The sequence below is a fragment of the Delphinus delphis genome, chromosome 3 (genome assembly GCF_949987515.2).
Source record: "Delphinus delphis chromosome 3, mDelDel1.2, whole genome shotgun sequence".
NCBI classification, from domain to species: Eukaryota; Metazoa; Chordata; class Mammalia; order Artiodactyla; family Delphinidae; genus Delphinus; species Delphinus delphis.
This window is the reverse complement of record NC_082685.1, coordinates 63,573,988-63,598,374: the sequence shown is the minus strand read 5'-3', so window position 1 is coordinate 63,598,374 and position 24,387 is coordinate 63,573,988. Positions and strand designations below refer to the sequence as shown.

The 24,387-nt window shown below is 53.3% G+C and overlaps 2 protein-coding genes across 5 annotated transcripts in view; one reads left to right on the top strand and one right to left on the bottom strand.

The window, feature by feature from the left end:
* RAD50 (RAD50 double strand break repair protein) overlaps window positions 1-24,387 on the top strand; it is a 235,793-nt gene that overhangs the window by 66,257 nt on the left and 145,149 nt on the right. The window lies entirely within an intron of this gene.
* IRF1 (interferon regulatory factor 1) lies at window positions 8,006-16,696 on the bottom strand. 2 transcript variants are annotated; one of them, XM_060008870.2, is made up of 10 exons: window positions 16,485-16,696; window positions 15,351-15,442; window positions 13,973-14,072; window positions 12,985-13,161; window positions 12,818-12,867; window positions 12,577-12,709; window positions 12,267-12,389; window positions 11,879-11,928; window positions 10,888-11,023; window positions 8,006-10,577 (listed from the first exon to the last, which is right to left on the bottom strand). In XM_060008870.2, exons 2-10 carry the CDS (start codon window positions 15,435-15,437, stop codon window positions 10,465-10,467), a joined length of 969 nt encoding a protein of 322 aa, XP_059864853.1. In that variant the 5' UTR covers window positions 15,438-15,442; window positions 16,485-16,696; the 3' UTR covers window positions 8,006-10,464. The 2 variants fall into 2 exon arrangements, with proteins under 2 accessions (XP_059864853.1, XP_059864854.1); XM_060008871.2 differs by lacking the exon at window positions 15,351-15,442.

Sequence of the window (24,387 nt, the reverse complement as noted above, 5' to 3'; positions counted from 1 at the left end):
TTGGCCAGGCTTTGTTCTTCAAGGAAGGGCAGGGCTCTGAGAAGTACAGACTGTGATGCAGGCAAGTGCCAGGAGCTAGCGACTCCCAGGGCAGGTCTGGGAGAAATGAGGCTGGTGAGGGAGGTGGTAAGGAGAAGCTACTGGAAGCTGAGCATGGAGTAGGGATGGATGAGACTAAGACGAATACTTTAATTATTGAGCTGCAGAGAATCCTAGAGAGCATCTTGTCCAGCATCCAGTCTCACCGGGCCAGCAGAGGCCAGGGAGGGAAAGTAGTTGAGTCTCCGAGATCCTGCAGCAAGGGCCAGGGTCAGGGCTCCTGCCTGTACAGAACCCAGCTCAAATGACTCTTCTGGCCCAGTTTATGGTTCCACAAAAGGAAGTCCCTGGCATTTTTCACATATATATATATATATATTTTTTTTTTTCTAAATATAAAAGTACTTATAGGTCATTGTAGAGCATTTTTAAGTTATACAAATATAAAGAAGAAAATTTAATCACCTATAGTCCTACCAAAGCTACCACCATTAGTATTCTGATGCATTTCTTCCAGTAGGTATCCCACATATAAAATTATATATTATATATTCATTTGATTGGAATTGTATTGTGTATAGTTTCATGTTCCACCTTTTCCCTGTAAAATCGTGAGTATTTTATGAGAAGGAGGGACTGTTTTTTATGCAAAAGAAACTCTAGAAAATTTTTTTTCTTAGGGGAAAGAAAAGGTGCAAAGCCCCAGTCTGCGGGTGGTTGGGAGGACATCCTGCGGGCTGCAGGGTGGCTCTGTCTCACGTCCGGTCTGAGCTCTGAAGCAGTGGCTCAGAGAAAGACAAACCCTTCTCTCCTCTCCTGGCCAGGGTGCAGCCTCCTGCCTGTGGGCAAGGCAGAGTTGATGAGTCTGCACTCACCCTTCCTTCCCTGACACAGGATGTATGCTCATCCACTCCATACAGAAGTCTGTGGGGCCGTGATCGTTATTGCTCATTAATAACAACAGCTTCTCAGTCTGTGTAGCACAGCATTTTCTCATGCATTATCTGACCTGAGACTCACACACACTGTGAGGCAGGTAAGACAAAAGCTGTTAAACCTTTTCTGGATGAAGAAGCAGGCTCCAAGAGGTTTAGTGCCTTATTTGAGGCCACACAGCCAGTAAGTGGCAGAGCAGGGATTTTATGAAGATCTGGCTGACATCCACTTTAGTGATTTTTTTTCCTCTAAACCTTTTTCTCTCTAGTCCTAGGTTTTCCTAAGCCAAACTGAATTCCCTTAGTGAGGCCAAAGACAGAGAGCTTTGAGCATTATGGGTGTGTGGAAAGGACACAGAATGCCACCCTGGGAGTCCTAAGGCAAGTCCTGCCAGCTCTGGCTGGGTGTGCTGGGTAGCCTGACCTCAGGGCAGCTCTTCCTGGACAGCTCAGAGCCAGAACCTCTGGAGCTTTGGGGAATAGGTTCAAGGAGGCAGCTGTTTCCTGTAGGCACATCCAGCAGAGGCACTATTCTTCGGCATCCTTCTTGACCCACCCAAGTCACGGAGGCCCATTCCCTGCGCAGGGCTCCAGAGTCACAGTGTCTCCCAGGACAGAGTCGGCTCTTTCACAGAGCGACTGTGGGACTCTGTGAGACTGACTGTAACCAGGGGATTCTGAGCAGTTACATCCTTCAGGTGGTATCCCAGTATTGCTGCTATAACAAATTCCCATAAATTAAGTGGCTTAAAACAACACAAATTTATTATCTTACAGTTCTCTAGGTCAGAAGTCCAAAATGGGTCTTAACTGAATTAAACTCAAGGTGTCAGCAGGCTGCGTTCCCTTCTGGGGACTCAGTAGAGAATCTGCTTCTTCGCCCATGCTAGCTTCTAGAGATCACCTGCATTCCTTGCCTTGTAGCCTCTTCCTCCATCTTCAAAGCCAGCAATGGCTGGTCAAGTCTTTCACATAATGCTGCCTCCCTGATTCTGACTCTTCTGTCTCCTTCTTCATTTAAGGACCCTTGCGATTACACTGGACCCATCCAGATAATCCAGAATAATCTCTTTATTTTATTTTATTTTATTTTATTTTTTTGCGGTACGCGGGCCTCTCACTGTTTTGGCCTCTCCCGTATGCGGAGCACAGGCTCCGGACGCGCAGGCTCCGCGGCATGTGGGATCTTCCCGGACCAGGGCACGAACCCGCGTCCCCTGCATCGGCAGGTGGACTCTCAACCACTGCGCCACCAGGGAAGCCCAATCTCTTTATTTTAAAGTGAGCTAATTAGCAACCTCACTCCCCATTGCCATGTCACAGATTCCATGCATTAGGATGTGGACATCTTTATGCCACCATGGACCATTATTCTGCCTACTCCTCTGGGTTCTCCAAGGGCTCCATTCTCAGGCATAGAAAGCAGGCCGGGCCAGACCACAGTCAGGATGTGCCCACCCTTATTAGGAGAGGTCCTTTATGCCTAGGTCCCCTCCCACCTTTTCTGCTCCTCACTCAGCTCAACCTGTCCTGGATTCCTCTTTTCCCATGCTCTGTGCCCAGTCTTGGGTGGAGATGGGCTAGGCAGGAAGTGCCAACACGTGTGGACATGGACGAGGGGGGATGCAAGGCTGGATGCAGCAGGGCTCTGGGAAGCCCTGGGGGCTGAGCACCTCCCACCCAAAGACCGTAGGGCTTCCAAGGACTGGGGCCTCTGAGAACTAAGGCACTGAATTCTAAGGGAAGCTCCAGGCCTGGAGGGGCAGGCAGCCAGACACTGAAGTCCCTCCACCTCAGCATCCCTGGCTGCCCTTGACAGCCAGAGGTCACCTGGCCCCTTTCCTCAGTATGACTGCCTGTCTGCCTTTACTCATTCCCTTTTCCCACTCCTTTCCTGGGCCTCAGGCTGGAACTTTGTGGGAGCCTGTGGAAGCAGTGGGCCCTGCAGAGCCTCTGTCCCTGAGCTGCCTGCTGAGGTCCCCAGGGATATAAGACCCAGTAGGAGGGCCAGTGGGCAGTGCAGAGAAGGAGGGGCTGGACAAGGCCTTTGGTCCTCCAAGTAGGGGGACCAACTCACCCCAGTTTGCCCAGGACTCTCTCAGTTCTAGCAATGAAAATTCCCACATCCCAGGAAACTCATCTGTCCTGAGCAAACTGGGATAGTTGGTATCCTGCCTCCAAGGCCCTTTGCCCCTCCTAATCTACTATAGATTACTTTGTCAGCCTGGATGGCTAGCCCTTTGGACTCTTGGATGCCAACCTCTGCACGGTATCTGGGAGCAGAGAGATCTGGGGGCTGGGGAAGGGCCCCAAGCGAGTGCCGGGGAAGTATAGATCTCTGCTTGCAGTGTTCCTGGACCCATGCCTGTATCTGCATGGGACAGAGCTCCTAAATATATGCACGGGGCGGGGGGGGGGGGTGAAGAATTGTGTTTGTACCCGATTTCTAAACATTTAATAGCATGATTACTTTTGGGTGGTGTATTGCAGGTGGCTTTAATTAATGTTTCTATTTACTTATCTGTATTTCTTACTCTGTACAATTAAACCATGTTCCTTTTACTTGTGTACATTTTTAATAAAAGAAAGTAATTAATGACTCAGACTTCCATCCCCAGCAGTCCTGCTGAGGGACACAGATGGGTTGTGCTGCATGTCGTGGGACACAGTGGCTTTTGTTCTGGGCTGGTTGGTCATGGCCCATTCTGCCCAAGGCTCTACTGCAGGGTCAGAGCTAGTTACCACTCTGTGCCTTCCCTGTCTCTCAGCCTTCTCCCTGCACCCCAGAGTCCAGCCTGGATTGTCCCCCAAGGAAGGACTCAGAAAAGCCAGGTGGACAGTGGGTAGAGAAGGTGAGCAGATGCTAACTGCAGGGCTTTGCTGACCCAGCATTTTGCAAGAGATGTTCTCAAGTGCCAATCCTGCCTGAGCAGGATCTCCTTCTGTGAGAATATGGAGGAGATGAGCTGCTTGCCTCTGAGGAGCTTCCAGTCTGGTTGGAGAGGTTGGGCATGTGGGGAGTAGCAGACAGGAAGGGGACGGGCACTGGCTGGTGAGGTTTTGCCTGTGTGAGCTGTCAGATACAGGAGGGCCCCGGGACTGCATTGCATGTGTCTCAGTCTGGCCAGAGACCAAAACTGGGGTCCTCCCAAGTGTCCTGAGGCAGGCCCCCAAAGTGGGGGCAGATGGTCTCCTAGGAGGAGAACTCTGGCTGCTTGCCAGTGCATGACAGAAGGGTGGTGATGAACTGTTCTCAGACGCTGTTCTGAGTCTTAGAAGTTTGGACACCCTTCAGGCCCTCCTCTGCCACACCCCACCCCACACACCTAGGAGCTCAGCCCTCACCCTGGCAAGCCCAGAAGGAGCACCAGAAGGGGAGCCCTGAGTCCCCAGCAGAGGCAACCACCCTTCACCTCCCACAGGCAAGGGCAGCAGCCCTCACCCCAGTTCACCATCGCGGTCGTATGGGCAACGTGAAAGGACTTCTTGACTTTTTCTCAGTTTTAAGGAAAGTAATTGCTATTCTGCCCTAATGACTCCCTCCCTCCCTGTTCACCCCAGATCCCTAAACACCAGCTCCACACAACCGAACAACTTGCTCGTTCCATGAAGTCAGCTTTCTCAGAGAAACCTGGCACACGATTCCCCCTGCCCCCACCCCAGGGCTCATGTGGCCTGGGCTGCTTACTTTGCTCCTGAACTATGATCCCTAGCGTACCCCTTCACCTGTCTGAGCAAAGGTGTGGCTGAATATTTTTAACTGCTGTGGAAGAACTCACTGCACCTGCCCTAATCCCGGCGGATTCAGGATGGGCAGCGTGAGGGAGAAGTTGATAGTAGAGCCAGACACCCCGTATCCACCTGGATGGTAAGGAAAAAGGGATGGGAGAGACGTAGAAGGACCCAGGCCAATCCAAGGCATATGGCCGGGAATGAAAGTGAGAGCCACCCTTGCTTCCTCTCAGCAGAGTCTGGAGGGTGGGGGAGGCCTTCCCTGAAGGAAACCTGCCAGTGAGTCTGAGAGCCCACCTGATGTAAGGCAGCAACCAGCCAGCTGCCAGGGGCGCTGGGTTTTCTCAGGGACCAGGAAGCCAGGATTAGACTCAAAACAGGCAGAGGGTGGCTCCAGCCTTGTGGCTGTGAGTTAGGATGCACCCTTGATGGGCTTGGCTCATACAGTTACCCAGAGTCCAGATCTCTGAGGATCCCAGGACTCAACAAAGGGTCTGATTTAAAGCAGGAGAACGAGAGAGACCCCGTTGCCTTGCTCAGACAGAAACGCAGCTGAAAAAGTCCTTTTTGATCCCTAGAGCTGAGATAAAGCCTAGCAGGCCAGAGTCCCCTGGAGCTGGGAGCTGGTTCACAAACGGACATGCGTGGCTGAGGTGCCCCCTACATTGAAGCCAAGTTACCGGCCTGTCTGTTCCGCCCCCTGGGGGCCCCACCCAGTGAACTGCAGGTGGCTTCTAGGGCATTTGCATCGCCTCCCTTTAGGATCAAGTCAAAACTCACCTCACCGGGGCCCTGGGGCCTGTAGCCGCCCGAGCCATGTTGCCTGGGGTGAGGGCAGGGAGCTGAAGGGAGGGGTCCCACACAGTGTCCAGAGCAGCTGCAGCTTTTGCTACCTTCCCTCTGTGTCCCCAAATGCTTTTTCGGCACGAGGTGCTAGCTGTCCCAAGCAAGCTCTTCCAAACTTCTTCCCCAGGCCTCAGTTTCCTCCTCTGTGGGCAGCCTGACATCGTGGAAACAGCCTGGGTTCCGGGCACAGACAGATGTGGGTTGGAATCCAGGCCCCATACTGATTAACTGAATCATCCTGGACAAGCACCTTGTGCTGGTTGAGCTCTGGTTTCCGTGTCTGTGAACAGGGGCTGTGGTGGGGTGCCAGTGCCATGGTGTATACAGGGTGCTTGGCACAGTGCCTGATGCAAAGTGAGCACTCAAGGCTGTGTTGTCATCATCCAGCTGGACTGTGAGGTCCTTTTCAGTTCTGCTCCTTTCTGAGCTCGTGAAGCTGGATGAGGGATGGTGTGGTGGGTGAATGTCTGTCTCTCCCCTTGTACTCAGCCCTCATGTCCTTGCCTCATTGCCTCCGGTATCTCCCCAATTGAAATTCAACCCAGCACAGACTCCGTAGGCCTGCCTCACCGTTGAGCCTGCAGAAGTGGGGGGTTCTTTTACAACTCCCCACCCCTAGGAAGTCAGCAGAAATGGGTCTCTTGGGAGCTGCCTGGAGCTAGGAAAACCAGGTAGCCAACCAGCTATGCCCTTGTGCTGCCTTAGACTTGGACTCACAAGTGAGCCCTGGCTGACAAAGACAAGTCTTATTCTGCCCAGTACTTTGACTCCTGGAAAAGGAAGTACATGAGCTCCTCATTCACCCTCCAAGCCTCTGCCCCCGTGACTGCTGGCATAAGTGGGGAAAGGTTAGTGCAGAGTTCTGATGAATTTCAAACATTCTCATGATGGGAGGGTTAGCTGTGCCCAGATTAAGAAAGGGCGTTACGTCTGACAGACAAAAGCTTCCTGGGTGCTCCAACAGGGCTGCTGAGGAATCCTGTACCCCACTAATACAAGGATTTTTGGATGTGTGCAAATCATGTGAAAGAACACCCAGTGGTCCCAGAGAATGACAGCCTGGGTATGACCCGGCCCCACCAGCCTGGGGGCATCACTTGCAGAGGAAAGGACTTCACCTCCAACCAGGCCCAAGACTTTTTCCAAGACTTCAGTTCTGTCTTTGGCAGTCCCCACCCAAGGCTTGCAGAGAGATCTGAGGATGCGCTTATCTTGCACACAGTGCACTGAAAGATGCTGAATACTGATATATCAAGAAGGGATGGTTTGCATGTCTTCCCTAAAGGTCTTCTGCCACCATGAGCCTTTGTATGGGAAGCTAGCATATTAGCCTCTAGCTTCCTTCCTATTGCCAAGTAAGCTGAATGAGTAACAGCCCAATTAAAGTGACACCTTTGGAGTAAGGCAAGGGAACTCCTATTACTAACCAGAAATGCCCTTGAACATCTATAGACTTGGTAGGGCAGGAGTTCTAGCTGGTGTGCCTGAGCCCCACGTTGCCGGTTTACCCCATTGGAAAGTGGTCCTTCATGACAATGATGTTATCACAACCCCAGCGAAACAGGTCTTTCAATGAACTCCTAGTCCCTCAGCCAAGAGCTTCGACCATTAGCACTTAAACTGAAATTCTTGGGAGTGAGCCACAAAAGCATTGGCAGATTCTTCGAATGAATTTATGATGCCCAAATCTGACACCGATTATACTGATGTTGCTTCATTTCAGGCACTGTTTGTCTAATGAGTTAGTATCAGCTGCCATCCTTAGGTGAGCATTTGGACTTTACTGTTACTCTTGTCAGGCATGGGCTGAGGTCCATGGTGGGGTGTGGTGAGACAGCTCACCATCCTGGAAAATCTGGCTCCATCCCACACTACTCCTTCATGTCTGGTCCTTAGGATTCAGCTCCCTTGTGATGGGGAGGGGTAGGTTTTTGGGGTCCCTCCCTGGACATTCCAAGGAGTTGGTTCCAATTGTTTCGGATGCCTAGGGTAAGAAGAGTTAGAGACCAGGACTCCGTCTTGGCTCTAGAGATTAGGACCTCACTGATGGAATTCCTCTCCCATTTTGGTAACTTACAAGTGATGAACTTTGCATATTAGAACTTGAGAGATTTCCACACCTGCCTGGGACTTCAACATATCCACTGCCTACTCTGTCAGGGAATACATCAAAGGACAAGAGGAGAGAAGTCAGAAGCAGTCCCCGCTGTTTGCTCTGGGTTGCCTCCCTTCCTCCCCACCCCTCCTGGGTCTACTCTACCTGGCTTCACACCACTCCCAACCATCCTTAGCTGGAAAAGCCACGCACTAGAAGACCTTACCAAGCCCCCAGTTAGAAGCCATAGGAGGCTAGCCTCCCCATCCTATTTTCCTCAGTAAGGGTGGGGCCCTGCAAGAGCTGGGAATAGTCATCTTATCCCTCCCCTTTGGCCCCCAGATGATGCTAACTCTTGAAAAATCCAGGTGGATCTTCTGATGGACAGTGCTTGAGGCTGGTCTATCCAGGCATCCAAACAGAATGTCTACCCAGCAGGAGGGCCACCTGCCGTTCAGGGAACAATACTTCCCAAGCTTTGCAGAGCAAGTCTGACTGAACTTCGCCCATTTTCCAGTTTTTTCATTATTTTCTCACTCAGCCTTCTCTCTCCCACACTCCTTCCAGGTGGCTAGGCCCTACAAGGGGGTGTCTGGGACCAAGAATATGGAAGATGTGTCCACACGGCTTGGTGTCCCTGAGTGACCCCTTCACTGCCATGGCCTCATTCCCTAGACGAGGCTAGTGATGCCTGCTGGCTCCCCTTGGCCAGCCTGCCTACTGCTTTGGGTGCTGTTTAGCCCCAGGGCCAGACTGTGGAGGGAAATGAGAAAAGCCTACTTCCACATCTCTGCCTCTCAGACACTGTGACTTGGTTCTTATCTGAGACCCTTCATTGCCAATATATCAGTGATTCCCAACCTGTGGTTTTCAGAAACACTGTTCTGATCAAAGATATCCCTTCACAGAGATGCTGTGAATCTCTATTAGCCCAGCCAGAACCCTGAAAAGATGTGGAAGAAGGAAGCCTGCTTCACGTAAGGTCATCCACGGTTTTCCTAACACATTTGTACATGGAGCTGTTTCACAGCACACTGCAGGCTGGTATTCAGCACCAGTTATTATTGGCTGTCAAAATAGTAAAATACTTTTGAACAGTCAGGTAAATTAGCCTCAAGCCCCTGTCCCCAGTGTCCTCCAACCACCCCAGGCCCTCCCCCTCAAATCTGCTCCCAATCCAGTATCGACTTGTACTGTCCAATATGGTAGCCACTGGCCACATATGACTTTTAAAATTTTAATAAATAAAATTCCAGGGACTTCCCTGGTGGTCCAGTGGTTAGCACTCCACACTCCCACTGCAGGGGGGCACAGGTTCCATTCCTGATCAGGAGACTTAAGATCCCGCATGCCTCGTGGCGCAGACAAAAAAAAAAAAAGAATTAAAAAATCCAGTTCCTCCACTGCACTGGCCACATTTCAAGTGTTCGGTTAGCACATGTAGGTGTGCCGCTGCCTACTGCAGTGAACACTGCAGAGAGAGAACATTCCTGTCACTGCAGCAAATGGACAGCAAGTACTGCTTGGCGGCACAGCAGGTCGCGGGAACCTTTTGGGGGCTGGTGTCTGTTCTGATTGCCAGTGACCATGCTATGCCAACTGTTAACTTTTTGGAGTAGCACCTGAGTACACCTGCATTTGAATTTAGCAGGACATTCGAGTCTACGGCACACTCCCCAGGCCCCAGGAGCCCAAGTTCAACTCATAGCTCTGGCTATAAAGCCATGGGCAAGTGACTATATTTACATGAGCATATGCCTGTGCCATGACTGTCCCTTCTCCTGCCACCTTCTCCATGAACATAATTGAAAGGATTTCACAATAGGTGCACATCACTGCTCACCCCAAAGGCAAGCTCAGGCAGGATGCCAACAATGAGTCCATCAGAATGTGTCTACAAAAAGTAAAATCATCTATAATTTATGTCTAAGTAAAAGGCCACACCACTTATAAACAATTAACATTTTATAAAAAGACAAATGTACATATTTACACACATGTACATGTGTGGTCACACATGACTTAGTGGTCAGATGATGTTTCCAATTTTAAAAGTCACACTCACACTTGCCTCCCTGGGCCTGCTGGGGGCTGCTGGGGCCTGCCTGAGGGGGCAGGTGGGTACAGAGCAAGGCACAGTATAAATAAACACAAAGGCCAAGAGCTTGGGGGAAGCGTTAGTGTACACCTCTGATCAGAAATGTGGCAAGGTCCACAAGAAAAAGTGCCAGGTTTTTTCACAATCCCCTCAGCCTAAGCAGGGAGCAGGGCAGAGCTCCTCTGAGGCAGAGGGGGCACTGTCCCCACAGGACCCCATTCTTCCTTCACATTTCACTGGCTTTGGAACAGTCCCCAGGGCTCAGCTAGGAAGGGAGGTGGTTCTTTGGGAACAGGATTCACTTAGTGCAATTGTCTCTTAGTGCAGAGCCAGCCCTGGAGTTGGTGCTGTGCTTTCTGAGGTCACTGGTCCGTTCCCTTGGGCCAGCTCAGTGACAGCAAGACCCTCTCCAGGCAGCTGGGCTCAGAGGGAAAAGCTGGAGGCTGACTCCCGTCTGAGACCTCCACCTGACACACCAGTCTCAGAACGCCGTCTTCCCAGGAGGCAGGGCCAGCTTTACCCCACAAGACAAGCCCAGACCCTGGCCTGCCGGACCCCCAGAGGCCACTGTCCCAAGGAGGAAAGCCCCATCCCTGGTCAGCAGTGGGGTTACACTTTATCGTATCAAGGGGCCACAGGATTCCTGCTTCTCTGCACCACAGCCGCCATGATGCCAGGTCCTGCTTGCCTAGAGAAGTAAAAGGGGGCCAGGGGCCCACCTATGGTGCACAAGGAATGGCCTGGATGGAGGGCAGCCTGACTGGGGGCAGCAGGCTGTCCAGCCAGCTGGTGTCCATGTTCTTCAGATCTGAAGATATCAGCCCAATATACCCTAGAAGATGTGAAGAAGGTTGTGTGAGGATTGGGGGTGGGGAGGCAGGTGTGTTCTCCCCCCCACCCTCCAGCCCTATCCGTGAAGGCCACAGACACAGCAGCCTCTGCTGTCCGCCGCATGGCAACCTCAATCTTAGGCAAACCTGAGGGCCTGGAAGGAGCAGCTAATTTGCAAGCTGTCTGTACCCAGATGAATTTAACAAGGATGCTTTACCCCTGCTGCTCTCTGGCCCTGCCCCTAAGCCTTCCCCACCCACTACCTGGTTTTCCCTTCTTTGAGAAACCATATGGATCCAGGGTCTTCTTACCCCCAGGGCTGTCAACTTCTGGCTCCTCTTTGCAGCTGAAGTCTCCATAGACAGAGGTGGGCTGGGCCCCAGGTTCATTGAGCAGGTACCCCTTCCCATCCACGCTTGTCTGCTGCCACCCTGACTGCTCCAAGAGCTGGGGACAGATAAATAAGAAGCCATCGGCTCACTTCCAGTACAGACTCACCCTCTGGTCCTGCCTTCAATAAGCCGACACTTCCCAGCCAGGATCACATGCTTGGCCCTTTTCACATTCTCAAATGGATATAGACGTGGAGTGCAGTTAGGATAGGGGCCTGGGAGGTGAGAGTCTGCCCTGGGCTGACACTCCCACATCTACCTTCTGGCATAGAATCTCCAAGACTTCCCTCTCAACTGGGTAAGGACATACCAACCGGGAGTGTGGCTTAAAGCAATGGTTCACATATTAAGTCAAGAAAAGATGCCTAGAAATTTCAGGTAGAGATAAGGAACTATGCCCATGTCTCCATTTTCTGTGCTGATGGAACACAGCCTGGGTACAGCTACTTCAAAAACTTTTTTACATTTATTTTAAAAACTGAAGCAGAAAAAAACCTGGAGAATAATTTGCTTAAAAAAAGAAAAGCCATCATATTACAGATCCCAAAGGCTGATTACTGAAACCTGATGTGCATTTCCCAAACTAACAGGACTGGGGCATGTTAGGGCGGAGGACACGGGCCAGGGACCCGGCACTGATGGTGGCTGACTCAGAGCTATCCGAGGCCCTAGGACAGCATGTCAGAAACCCAGCCTCCCTCCTGCCCCCACTTCCACAGTGTCTTTCCCACCAGCCAAAGTGGTCAGTGGTCCCCAGCCACATGGATGTGACACTTGTAGGACCGTGCAAGCAGACAGGTCACAGCAGCAACTGCCTACCCTCCAACTTGGAAGCTCTCACTGGTTCTCTCCCCTCACTGAGAAGTAGCCACCTCAAAAGAGCACTGAAGAAGGAAGGAAGGGGCTTTACCTTCATGATGTCCTCAGTTAACTTCCCTTCCTCATCCTCATCTGTTGCAGCTGTGGATGGGGACCAGCAGAGAGGTTGGCTGAGGTCAGCCAGGCTCACCCTGCAGTGCCAGCCCCACCAAGTCCCCCTACCCCTTCACACATGCGCACACACACGCTGGCCTCCCAGTGGATATCTGCCTTCCATGAAGATTCCAGAACAGAACACTGTCCTTGTGACTCAGTCTCTTGAACCCTGAAGCCACACCTCTTCCCACCTCTTCCCTCTTCTCTCCAGCCCACCAGTCAGCTCAGTGCCGGGTGGAGTTCTGACCATCTTTTCTGCCTCAGGAAACCCCTCCTTGGATCCCAACAGTCAGGCAGGCAGGCCAGGCCCCGGAGGCACGAACCTTCAGAGGTGGAGGGCATGGGCGACACCTGAAAGTTGTACAGGTCACTGGTGCTGTCTGGCACAATTTCCACTGGAATGCGCCAGTCGGGGAGGGTGCTACTGACGGCACACGGTGACAGTGCTTCAGGACAACAGAAACGGAGGGTCAGAGCTGTGTGCTTTCTTAGTTTGCCAGGACACCCAGCATCCCCCCCAACTTGCAGGCTGCTCCAACAGGTCACCATCTACAAGCCCGGTGCCCCCTAGACCAAGAGAAAGAGCCATCCCACCAACTTATGTGGTCCCCTGCCAGACCCGGCCCACCTTACCTGGAGTAAGGGCCCGTTCAACGTCCAAGTCCTGCCCCATGTAGCCCTGAGTTGTGTAGCTGCTGTGGTCATCAGGCAGGGTGGAGCTGCTGAGTCCATCAGAGAAGGTATCGGGGCTGGATTCCCCACATGACTGTAGAAGGAGAAAGAAGCTTAGGCCCAGGCTTGCTGGGGCACTCCTTCTACTGCCCACCCTTGACTCTCAGGTGACCAAAGGCTAGCTGCTTAGGATCATACTCACCTTTTTCTTGGCCTTGCTCTTAGCATCTCGGCTGGACTTGGACTTTCTCTCTGTGGGGCAGATAGGCTGTCAACCTTGGTACAGGCAGGCATACCAGCCCCAGCTGACTTCCTTCCTCCTTCCCTCTCTCCCTGAGGGCTTTCCCAGGACCCAGAGCCCTTGGATACCTTTCCTCTGGTTCTTGGTGAGGGGTGGGAGCATCCGGTACACCCGCACAGCTGAACTGCCCTTGTTCCTGCTCTGGTCCTTCACCTCCTCGATATCTGGCAGGGAGTTCATGGCACAGCGAAAGTTGGCCTTCCATGTCTTGGGATCCGGCTCCTTTTCCCCTACTTTGTATCGGCCTAGTGGGCAGGAAAGTGAAGAGTATCATCAGGACTATAGGTGGGGATCCTCAGCTGTGCCCTGGCTTGGGAGGAGAAAGACAAGAGTACCCCTGAGCTCTCATGCTGCCAGAGATCCACAATGGTCAAACCAGCAGGTATTCCTGGGTGACACTTGTGCAGGCCCTGGGCTTCTCAAATGCCCAGACTTGGCTCAAATACATCCAGCAAGCCTCAGCAAAGGGCCTAGCCAGAAGCACTAGAGAGCCCAAGCCCCAAAGTGCTATCTTTGTCACAGATCGTGCCCAGTCTCCCTTTGGCTGTCAGCAGCCAGACGGCAGGGACTGGGGCTTATTTGATAGTTCCTAACATGGGAATGGACACAGAGCAGGCATCAAAGAATATTTACTGATAGGTGGGCTGACTGGTCCGAGATGGGCCAAGAGCCCCATCCCTGAAGGATAAAAAAGAGGCTGCCAACCAGAGGGGCCTTGGACCCAGGACTATTGGTCAACATCAAGAAAAAGGAAGGCCTGGATCTCTTTCAGTGTCCGTGCTCACAACTGCTTTTGCCAGGGAGAACTTTAATCTAGCCACAAACTCCATGAAGAAGCCACACTTTCTAAGATTTTGGCTTCATAAACTCCTTTGTGAACATGCTGAAATGATGAACCCTCTCCCCAAAAACACAGGTCTGCTCCCTGCCCACCCCCGAATTCTGTACAACATCTCAGGGAGCTCAGAGACCCCAGTGAAGAGCCTCTGTGTTAAGAGAAGTGCCTCCCCTTATCTCCTCCCTGCCCCTCTTAAAGCTGGAGTCCAGGGCACACACCTGTGTGAATGGCCCAGCTCCGAAACAGACAGGCATCCTTGTTGATGTCCCAGCCATGCTTGGCAGCGTGCTTCCATGGGATCTGGAAGATCATCTCCTCCTATACAGCACACAAGCACACATACATGTAAGACCGTGTCAGCTCAGAGACCACAGGCTTTTGGCCTGAATCTGCCCAGCCCCCCAGATCTGGGAAAAGGCTGACTTCCCCTTTTCACCCTGACATCTGGCTTGGGTTGACCCATCCTGAGAATGGCTTAAACAGGCTACTCCATCACTAGATCTTTCAGAAGGGGCTCTGGGTTCTGATGAGCTAGGGCATCATCAGCTCAGCAAAGACCTCCTTCTGCCTATTACAGATGTGCTAGGACCCATACAGAGTACCCTGGGATGCTTCTCTCAGACTTGTCAGCCCCAACATGGAAGTGAGAACTCAGTTCATTAGATGGGGCTGCTCAGGACAACTGCGACCACTGGCTCCTACACAGGGGGTCCTGGCCATATATACCTGTGGGAGCTCAGGGCCAGACTTGGATGATGACTACCTGTGTGACCCTGGCATTGTCACTATACCTCTTTGTCCCTCACTGTTTTCTCTTCCGTGAAATGAAAAAAACACAGTAACAAATATAAAAGCTAAGGTCTCACTGTTATCATTACTGGTGGTTAACAGTATGGATTTTTGAGTCAGACTGCTCAGGTTCACATCTTGACTTTATCCCTTTTTGTGTGATCTCATCATCTACTTCTCAGTGCCTCAGTTTCCTTATCTGAAAATGGAGATATTAATAGAATCTACCTCACAGGGCTATGCTGAGGATTAAATGACACAATGTAAGTAACATGGTGCCATGCTCGCTCATAGTAAGTGTACAGTAAGCATTAGTTGTTATTATAAATACTATTATTACTGCTAAGTCTGCAGGGTCTATGTTGTCCTTTGTGCACCACCAGCAAGAGGCCTCTTGGGTCTGGACAACTGGTGCAAGGTTAATTCTTGGGTCAACTGCTGAGCCAGTCACCTTCCTACCAGCAGTGCCCACTTTTCTGTCTCCTATCTGCCTGACTGGATCCCTCTAGAATGTTGTGTGTGCTTGTAGAGGTCTCCCTCAGGAGAGACCAGAACTTTGGCCCTGCAGATGCTGGGAGAATCTTGCTGCTGGAAAACTGTCAGTGCCTTCAGGTGGATGCCCAGGGAGGCAGGCAGAAGTCAGCCAGTGGGGCCCTGGCTGGGTCTTGTACACTCCCTGCAGGATCCACTAGGAAATACATCTGCCTGCTCCCTATCACTTCCCTTTTTGAGCTGCACCTGGAGCTTTGGTCCCCTAAAGAACATGGGTTAAAATAGTGGCAGAAAAACCCAAAGAGTAACACTCACTTTATTAATCCAGATCAGCCCTGGGATTTGGTTGGAATTAATCTGCATCTCTAGCCAGGGTCTCATGCGCATCCGAGTGATGGGCATGTTGGCTGTAAAGAGAAGACAGGAGGCTCCTGTTTGGAGTCTGTTGAGCAGCCCCTAGGCACTACCCTGCCCCACCCCAGGTCATTCAATTACCCTCCCCTCCCCTCGTCCAGATACCAAGTACTACAATCATGGGGAAGGGGGCTTTCTCTGGAATAAAACCACCCTCCAAATCTTTTCAGCATCTTGAGCAAAATGCTTCTTCCCTCACCCCCTCCTAGACAGTCTTGGGAGGAGACAGGCATGCATGTGTGTTTCAAGATTTATGTTCAGGAAAAGAGACAAAACAGAGAGATATCTAAATACCAGAACTTTTCTCCCAAAATTCAAATCCTTTGGGAAGCAAGGGGCTTCTTTTCTTGATGCCAAGAAATTTTCCTGCTTGAGTTGTTGCCACTAGATGTGCACCTTCCCTAATGGACAAGCAGTCACCCTACATCCTGGACACTCCCCCCCCCCCAAATCTATTCTACGCCTCCCTGACAGTCACAGTGTAGAGGCCCGGACGCCAACCCTTCCGGCCTGGTTCCCCTCCTCGGGCGAAGTGGCCCAAGGAACACCTGTGGCGCCTCTTCCCGCGGTCCCGGGAGGTCCTCCAACCATCCAGGGCAGCAAGCCCCAGGCCCCGCCACCTGCATAGACAACCTGAAACCTGGGGCCTGGGCGCGAGCTGCGACCGCCGAAAGCCGGCGCCGGGAGCAAAGGGCGCCCACGCGCCGACATACACTCGAGTCCCCCGCACTGCTCGTGGATGCGCGCAACCAACACACAGGGCCACCCAGAGGCCGCCAGCGGCTTCGCGCACACAGAGCTGCGGCAGCGGCCGGGGTCGGGCAACCTCGGCCGGGTGGGCGGTCCACGCCGCGGCCCGCCCTCCCCGCGCAGCTGCTTGCCGCTCCTTCAGCGCCTTCCCGAGTCCGCGCGGGGGCCCAGGCCACGCCGCGAGCCCGCCACTCTCCCGGCTGGGGTTTTCGTCCCCCACTTCCTGATGCCCCGCACGCTTTTGTTCGACGCCACCGGTGCCCCTTGCGTCGAAGGCGGGCTCACCTCGGCTTCAAGCGCTTTTCAGCGGCGGCGCCCGAGGGTCCCGGCGCGGTGAGGGCTGCTAAGCGGGCGCGGGGAGCGCGATTCTTGGTGGGAGCGGGGAGAAGGCAGAGGATGCCTGGGTCGCGGAGCCGCTGGGCACGGCTGGCCTCGGCTTGGCTCGGCTCCCGCTGGCCTCTGCTCCGCCCGGATCGGTCGCACGTCCTGCCTCGACGAAGGAGTGGCGCGCTCTGCCGGGGTAGCGGCGCCGGCGAGAAATCTAAACACTTAGCGGGATTCCCCCAGCCCAGGCCGGGCCCCGCCTCCTAAAGAGCCGCGAGGGCGCCCATTGGCCAGCGCCGCCTCATCATTTCGGGGAAATCAGGCTGTTGTAGAGCTAGCGGCGAAGGGGAAGTACAGGGCGGCTGCCCCTCCCCACCCCCTCCGGCCTGGCGCCGCCGCCCCGGGGCGAACGCGGGCCCGCCCCGCCGGCTCCCACTCCACCCCCATACCAGCTAGCCCAGGAGAAAGCTGTCCTGGAAAGTCAAACGCCCCTGGCCCATAGTTACTCACCTCACTCCGCACTCCCCCAGCCTGCTAGCTCCTCTGTCCATCTCCTTGCCCTCCTTTCCTGGGGATGGGGACACCTATCTCCCCAGCCCCGGTGAGGGGGTCACCCGCGCACCTGCGCTTTCTTCAGAGTGGACGCCAGGACTGAATCCCCGGAAAACTAACCTGCTTCCTCAAGCCCGTTAATGGGGTGTCTAGAATAGAGGGTTGGGCTTCCCTGGTGGCGCAGTGGTTGAGAGTCCGCCTGCCGATACAGGGGACACGGGTTCGTGCCCCGGTCCGGGAAGATCCCACATGCCGCGGAGCGGCTGGGCCCGTGAGCCATGGCCTCTGAGCCTGCGCGTCCGGAGCCTGTGCTCCGCAACGGGAGAGGCCACGACAGTGAGAGGCCCGCGTACCGCAAAAAAAAAAAAAAAAAAAAAAGAAGAAGAAGGGAGGGTTTTGGCTCTCAAACTGCCCCCTTTTTGAGGGATGACCCACCTCCAGGTCATTCACCTTCCCTGGAGAAGTAAAGGAAAGCCTTCCCTGCTTGGGGCTGCCAGGACAAGAGGAAATCGCAGCTTGGCCGCTGCTAGCGCAGCCTGCCAATGGACTAGGGACCTGTTTCCTCAACTACAAAATAACGATAGCCCTACCTTGCTGGTTTACAGTGACAGAGAGATGATGTCTGTAAAGCATCATGCCCTACTTCGGCAGCAGATGATGCGTGGTTTGCGAGGTCCCTGCCCAGAGTCTAATAGTGACCGGGGGAGGCCTCTTCTGCTTCTCCTTCTACACCCTAGGGACTGCCCCACAAAGGGAGAAGGGTTTCAGAGAAGCCAGGACTGCTGAGTTGAGGTGGGTGTGGGCTAACCTTGGCTCCTCCTAGCACTTCTTGCCTTAGGCCACCTCCGCAGTCTCATGTGGCCCTTGCATGGGAGCCCCTCGGTGGCAGCATTAGTGTCATCTCTGGGCCCTCAGAGCTTGGCCCAGAGACATTCTGGGCAACATGGGGGAATTGCTTAGGTCTGACCAAGGTCTTGGGTCTAGCCAAAGGATTGGGGAGCCCAGGTCCCAGGCCCCTTGGGAATGGAAGCTATTTAACTCTTGGGCTTACAACTAGACCTTGACCTACTTGTACTTCTAGACGCTGGGCTGAGTGTTCATTTTTCTATCTAGAACTCTGGCACAGCAGGCTTCTTCCTTCAACCCCATCAAGCTGCTGATTCAGAGGTAAATCACTCTTCCAGGCCGGGTTGGTTGTGTCACTCCTGTCACCCCAGCCCTCCCTCCATAGTGGCCCCCAGTTGCAATGTTGCAGGCTATAAACAGACACATTGATGTAGCATTCCACCTGTCAGTCACACTAGAGCTTCCTTCCCACAGAGGAAATGGATGGGTCAATCCAATAATGGTGCACCAGAATCTGATGCTGTGACTAAGACCAAGCTTGGTTCCCAGGAAACCAACAGGAATGGGTCAGAGCTGTCTCCCAGATACTGATGGGTGCAGGAGCCAGGAGAGGCAGAAAGGCAGGAAAACTGTGAGGAATGAGCCTAGCTGGGTGTTAAGCAAAATGGAAGGTGCTGAGGCCCTGGAAGGGGGCAGAAGGGTTGGAGTGCTTTAAGTGACAGAAGGGAGTGGGAATGCACTACAGAAACCAAGACCTTCTGAGCAAGAAGAGCAGAAAACAAGTGGCTCCTGAGTTGCGAAGTCTGTTCTCTGTGCAGCAACTGGGTGCTTGTCCTACCCCTAAGAACCTGACATAGCCACTGGAGAATTCAGAGTGAGATTAGGGAAATGAAGTTTGCATTTCATGTGGTCTGAGGAATTGACCCTGTGAAGGCAGCAGGAGAGTGTAAAAAGTGCTTTAAAACAAGAACTTTATTTTAGTTCATAACCATCTGTATATATATATCTACAATGTGCATCTTTCTGTGTCATGAAATGTACTTCTGCAATATCATTTGTAATGGGTACATATTATTCTATCATAAGGTTAAATAAAAATTTACCCAATTAATCCCCTATTGTAGGACATTTAGGTTATTTCCATTTTTTCATAATACAAACAGCACTATGTAGCTAAATCTTTGCGCACATCATAATTTTTTGCTAAGGAGAAATTCCCCAGGGTTAGTATTTACCAGTGAAATTGTCATTTACATTTTTGAAGTGTTCTTTGCCTTTTTTTTTTTTTACTTTTAACTTTAGGGATTCTTATGTAATCTTGAAGTCTATAAGAATCTGCTTATGATGATTGGGGGTGCTATACTCCAAATCAGTGAAATAAAGCTAACCCCTGTTTAAGTATCTCAAATTTTTATTGTAACTGTTCTTGATGAATCCCATTCTAAGATGTATCACACATTCCTTGGGAAGCTGGACAGAATATATCTTGTTCTTTTCAGGTTTCTCTTAGTAATTCAGGGCTGGCCCTTTCCCCTCTCTGACTCAAAAGACTCATCTTCTGTAATTCCAGCCATCCCCTCTGGGCAGGTGACCTCCAAACCCAAACTCTGGCTGCCTTCTGGGTGTTCCGCTACAACCTTATCCACAGATTCACACACAAGCAAGCAGAACTTTTGACCTCCCCATTCCACACTGACCCAGCAGCTTTCTCTCTTCCTAATTCCAGCTCCCTCTCTGGTGAAGTCTTTGCCATCCTCCTCCCCTCTTTGCCTCTCGTGGTCTTCTGGTCTTCCTTGCCTGAATCAAGTCCTGCTTTCACATTTCAGGTTCAGGCTATTGTTGCCACAGCTTCCCCTTGAGACTCCCTCCCTGTCAGGCCTGCCCCTCCAGGCACCTCTGCACTAGGTTTATCTCCCTAACTTTGATGATCTCCCTAGCATTCAGGTCCACACAGGAGCCTTGTGGTTCCCTCAGACTCCTTAGCCCCACATTCAATTCACTGCTAACTCTGGTCCCAAGGGTCCCATCCCAACCTTCTTTCCCACAACTCCCCTACCCTTGGCAGTAACTACAGGGTGGTGGAAAGAGAGTCTAGGAGTCTCATGCGGTGGAAAGAGAACACGGGATTTGAGTCTGAAAACTGTGTTCTTGTGCTTTGCCATTTGCTGTGTGACCTTAGGCAGGTTACTGTCCCTCTCTGGGTCTCAGTTTTCTCTTCTGTAAAATAGAGGTACTCTCTGCACATCTGTCCTAATTGTTACAAAGATGAAATTAGATAGACTATCAAACTCCTTTCTAAACTGTAAAATGTTAGTCAAAGGACATGTGTTCACAGTAAAGCATGAACCTTTCACTGTATTTCCATTCTCTGAACACACTTTGTGTTTTTCCCCTGTCTTTGCTTCTTCCATTTGCTCCTCATCCCTGACTTCCTAGGATACTTAGCAACACTCACCTCACCTGCCATTCCCCCTTGCTCTCTCAGTCTTCCCCCTCTCATTCCCTCCCCCGCTGCACTTCAATTTCAGTCTCTGTTTTAAGGCCCGGAGCAAATGCCTGGTCTTCTATGAAGCACCTCCAAAGCAGCCAACCAGAAATCCTTCCCCTCCTCAAAACCCCCTAGCCCTTAACTTTCACGTGTTCTTTTCTCCACTTATCACCTTCTGGGTGGTGACCTTCTGGGGAACAAAGTCTGCTGTTTTTTTTTTTTTTTTTTGGCCATGCCACACAGCATGTGGGATCTTAGTTCCTTGACCAGGGATCGAACTGTGCCCTCTGCAGTGGAAGTGCAGAGTCTTAACCACTGGACCACCAGGGAAGTCCCAAAGTCTGCATTTTTCTTGAAGAGACCTGAGAGGGTCCCTCACACTGCAGCTGGAGTTAGCTGGGGGTTAGGTCTGGAGCAGGGTCTCACTCAAAGGATACCTCACATCTATACTACCACTCAATGAGGGTAAATTTATTGCAGTTTCTCTGTATTAGGCTCTGGGGTTTTCTGGGCTGGCAGAATCAGGCTGCTGGGGGCAAGATCACCTTTATGGAAACCTTCCTCGGTGGACCAAATCATGTCCCTAGCCCCCTCTCTCAGGGTCTCAGAACACAGTGTTCACCCCCTGGGTGGGTTCCAGTTAGTCCTGAAGTACAGCACCCAGCAAGGTTTTAACTAGGGCTTTGAGACTAGGGCAGCCCTGGGCCCCTGTGGCTCCTGCTACCCAGAGAAGAGGCCACAGTCCCCAAGGCAGATGAACGCCAGCAGGCTTTCCACCTCCCAGGTCCAGAGGGAGGGCTCTCTTAGATGCTAAAAGTCCCTCCCAGCCATCCTCTATTTTCACAGCAACCTGGGAGGCAGGCAGTCCTAAACTATCAAGTGCAGCACACAAAGTCAGGCATAAAATAATCTGAAAGCAAAAAAAGCTTGAAGATAGAATCTAGGCGTCATCACCCTGGCTGAAAGGAGCCTAATTATAGATAAAGAAAGTCGTTTCTTAATTCATTCAACAAATATGAATGGCATTCCTGCTCTGGGTCAACTACAGGTTTGGCCCTGGGGATGTGCTGGGGCACGAGACTAGCCCCTCCCCTTTCGCAGCTCCGGCAAAAATGGTGTATGACACAGCAGAATAAACATTGTGCTGTTATAAGAATCCTAAACGCAGAGTGGGAGGCTGCAGCTGGCTGGGAAAGCACTAAGGGTCCTGCGATGTAAGAGTGGGCCGAGAATTGCTCCAGCGCTCTGGGCTGTTCGGAACCCCGGTGGGGGAGCGTGGTGTCAGTGTGGGCTGCCGCTGATGCCCTCTGCAGTTTCATTTCTTATAAACACTGCGTTGGAAGGAAAGAGGCCTCGGCCCTCCATCCGCCCCAAGGGGCCCCGAGGCGGGGGTGAGGCTCTGTGGCCAGGCCCGGCGGCCGCGACCCGGAGTGGGGCTGGATGGGAGCAGCACCCTCCTCCCCCTCGCAAATGGGTCTTGCACCACGGCCAGCGTCCCTGGCAGGCTTCTTGGCCTTTATGGGGGCAGCAGCACCCCTACTTCAACCTGGGTAATCGAGTCCCGATCACGAGTCCCCTTCACCGCCAGGTGACCCACGCTCGCGCTGACCGGGCTTGAGATGGGTGTGTGTTTGGAGGGGAGGGGGCCCAAGCCCTTCCGGCCAACTTCCACATTCCTGCTCGGCCCCGGTTGGGGGTGAATTGGGGTGAGCAGCCGGCTCCGCGCTGGCCGGCTTCCTGGAAAGGGAGGGAGGGAGGGAGAAAGCAAAGCCTCCAGTCCTGCGGCCCGGGTGGCTGCCTGGGACCGCCCCTCCCCCTCCCCAGCTGGCTGCCCCGCCCGTGCCAGGCGGCTCACCTGCCGGCAGCCTGCCGGAGCACTTCCTCCTCCTTCTCTGCCCAGCCTCTGGCTGCGGGCCACAGGTTTGCAGCCAGCTCTACAGCTACAGACTTTGTGACCTCGGGCAAGTTGCTAAACTTCTCTGTACCCGCCCTCACAAGATGAAGCTAGCCACACTCGGGGTGCAGAGCTCTTTGTAAATGCCCCTCCGCCCCTTCCCTGGTTTGGCGGACACACAGTAGGCGCACAGAAATGGCGCCCACCTCTACATTGCTGCAGGGGAGGCCGCACTGCGTCCCCTCCCTCGTTGGGCACTCCGCCATCCGATGCAGCCAGAGCGATCGGGTTAGACTTGCAGCTTTACTGTGGGAGGCGCGGGTGGTGCTGGGCCGCTGGGGACGATGCCCGCGGGGGGTGGGCGCCGAGCCGAGCCCAGGCACTCAGAGGGCTCCCCACCTCCGCCTCGGCCCTGCCGGTGGGGGAAGGGCCGCTCCGGCCGCCCAGTTCGGATCCGGCCCCTCACGCAGGCCCCAGACCCCAGTCCCCCAGGCCCCAGCTGGCGCGGGGGGCGGGGCCTGGGTTTCGGTTTCTTGCAAACGCCGAGGCGACAGGGAAATCGAGGAGTTTCCGGGAACCAAGCCGGGAGCGCAGAGGTTCGCAGGCTGCGGATGGGGGAGGAGGAGGGGGACGGGCGGGCGTCCAGTGTCGCGGGTCCGTGGCCCTCTGGAAGTTCCAGCGGGAGCGGGGGAAAACCGGTCTCGGAAAAGCCCCACCTGAATGCACCTGCCCCCAGCCCCCTCCCGGGTGGCGTTCCTTCAGAAGGGGGCGTGGTGGGGTGCGGATGAGGGAGCTATACTTGCATGGGAGGAGGACACTGTGGGCAGGAAGAAGTGTCTGAGGAATGTGGAGGCCCCCCTCCAATGGCTGAGGTCCCCAGTTGTACCACTCGCTGTCGCGGTCACATCCTGATTTATTGTCTTCATAGCTCTTACCATTGCTGAACTTATCCTTTTTGTGTGTTTTATTTGTTGGAGGATTCCTCCTACCTGTCTTGGAGCCCCTTGAGATGCGGGCCTGCCTGCCTAGTCCAGCCTAATGGGTCCTTCGGGCCTCGAATGGGGCTAACACAAGCACTCTCAGTGAGTGCTTATTGAATGAATGAAGAAATGGAGTGAGTTAGAGGTATTTAGGGTGGGTCTTGTGGCCTTCTGACCTGCTCCCAGGGGACCTCTGGGCCCATCTCTTCTTGGCCCCTAGCCCAGTCAGGTCATGCTGATGCCCCCAGCCAAAGGAGGCCCCCCTCTGTAAGAGAGGCCTTAGCCTCTTTGGGAGGGAGTCCCCTGTGGCTCCCTGAGAACTGCCCTCCAGATGGGGTGGTTGGGCAGTGAGCAGACTGGCGTCATCACAGAGGAATGCTGGCTGTGGGGTCGGCCACTTCCTTCCCTCCCCAGGGCTTGCAGCTCAGGCCAGGGATGATTGTGGGTTGGGCCTGGATCTGAGCCAGGGAGGCTGGGAGTTTGGGATGGTGAGGCAGAGTCCAGCACCCTACCCTCCCTGACCTCTTCAGACCAAAATAATAGCTGCCGTTAAGGTGGGCAGGGCTGCCTGCAAGCCCCTATTTCCCAAATTCCTGCTTTTGAGCTCCTACGTAGGGATCTCCTTACTTACAGCCTGAAGAACTTGGCTCTTGGAAAGACACATCGAACAAGTAGAGCTCCCTCAGTCCAGAGGAGCTGAGGGTGGGGCAGCTAGCAGTGGTGGTCACTCTGGAGACAGCCAGTTAGCCAGTGGAGGGGCAGACAGACCCTAAAGCATTCCTTGTCCAGTCCAGCATTGATTTCCTCTGGTCCAGGCTCAGGATCTGGGTGGTTGGCCTGGGAGAGGGCCAGGGAAACTCCAAATGCTGCAAGAGTGGAGCATGTGCTATGAGCACAGCCCCTGGTGACCCTGGTGACTCAGCCTGGGAATCCCGACTCCAGGGGCTGCCCTGGAAATAAGGCTTAAGACAGTGAGGGGGCGCCCCTAAGGGGTCCAGGGACCATGGCAGCAGTTTAGTGAGGTCCCAGACCAAATAGGGTCTTGTCCTCTCCTTCTCCTGGGCTCAAGTCTGGACCCACTGATGCTGTTCCTCTGCCTAGTCC

Bases quoted from the DNA above. Each gene is read 5' to 3' on its own strand.
- IRF1 (XM_060008870.2), bottom strand. From the start codon at position 15,437: ATGCCCATCACTCGGATGCGCATGAGACCCTGGCTAGAGATGCAGATT. The intron at 12,390-12,576 runs GTAAGGTGGGCC...GTTGTCCTGAAG, and splicing joins TGAACGGGCCCTTACTCCAG to CACTGTCACCGTGTGCCGTC. The intron at 11,024-11,878 runs GTAAAGCCCCTT...ATCTGTCCCCAG, and splicing joins TAACTGAGGACATCATGAAG to CTCTTGGAGCAGTCAGGGTG.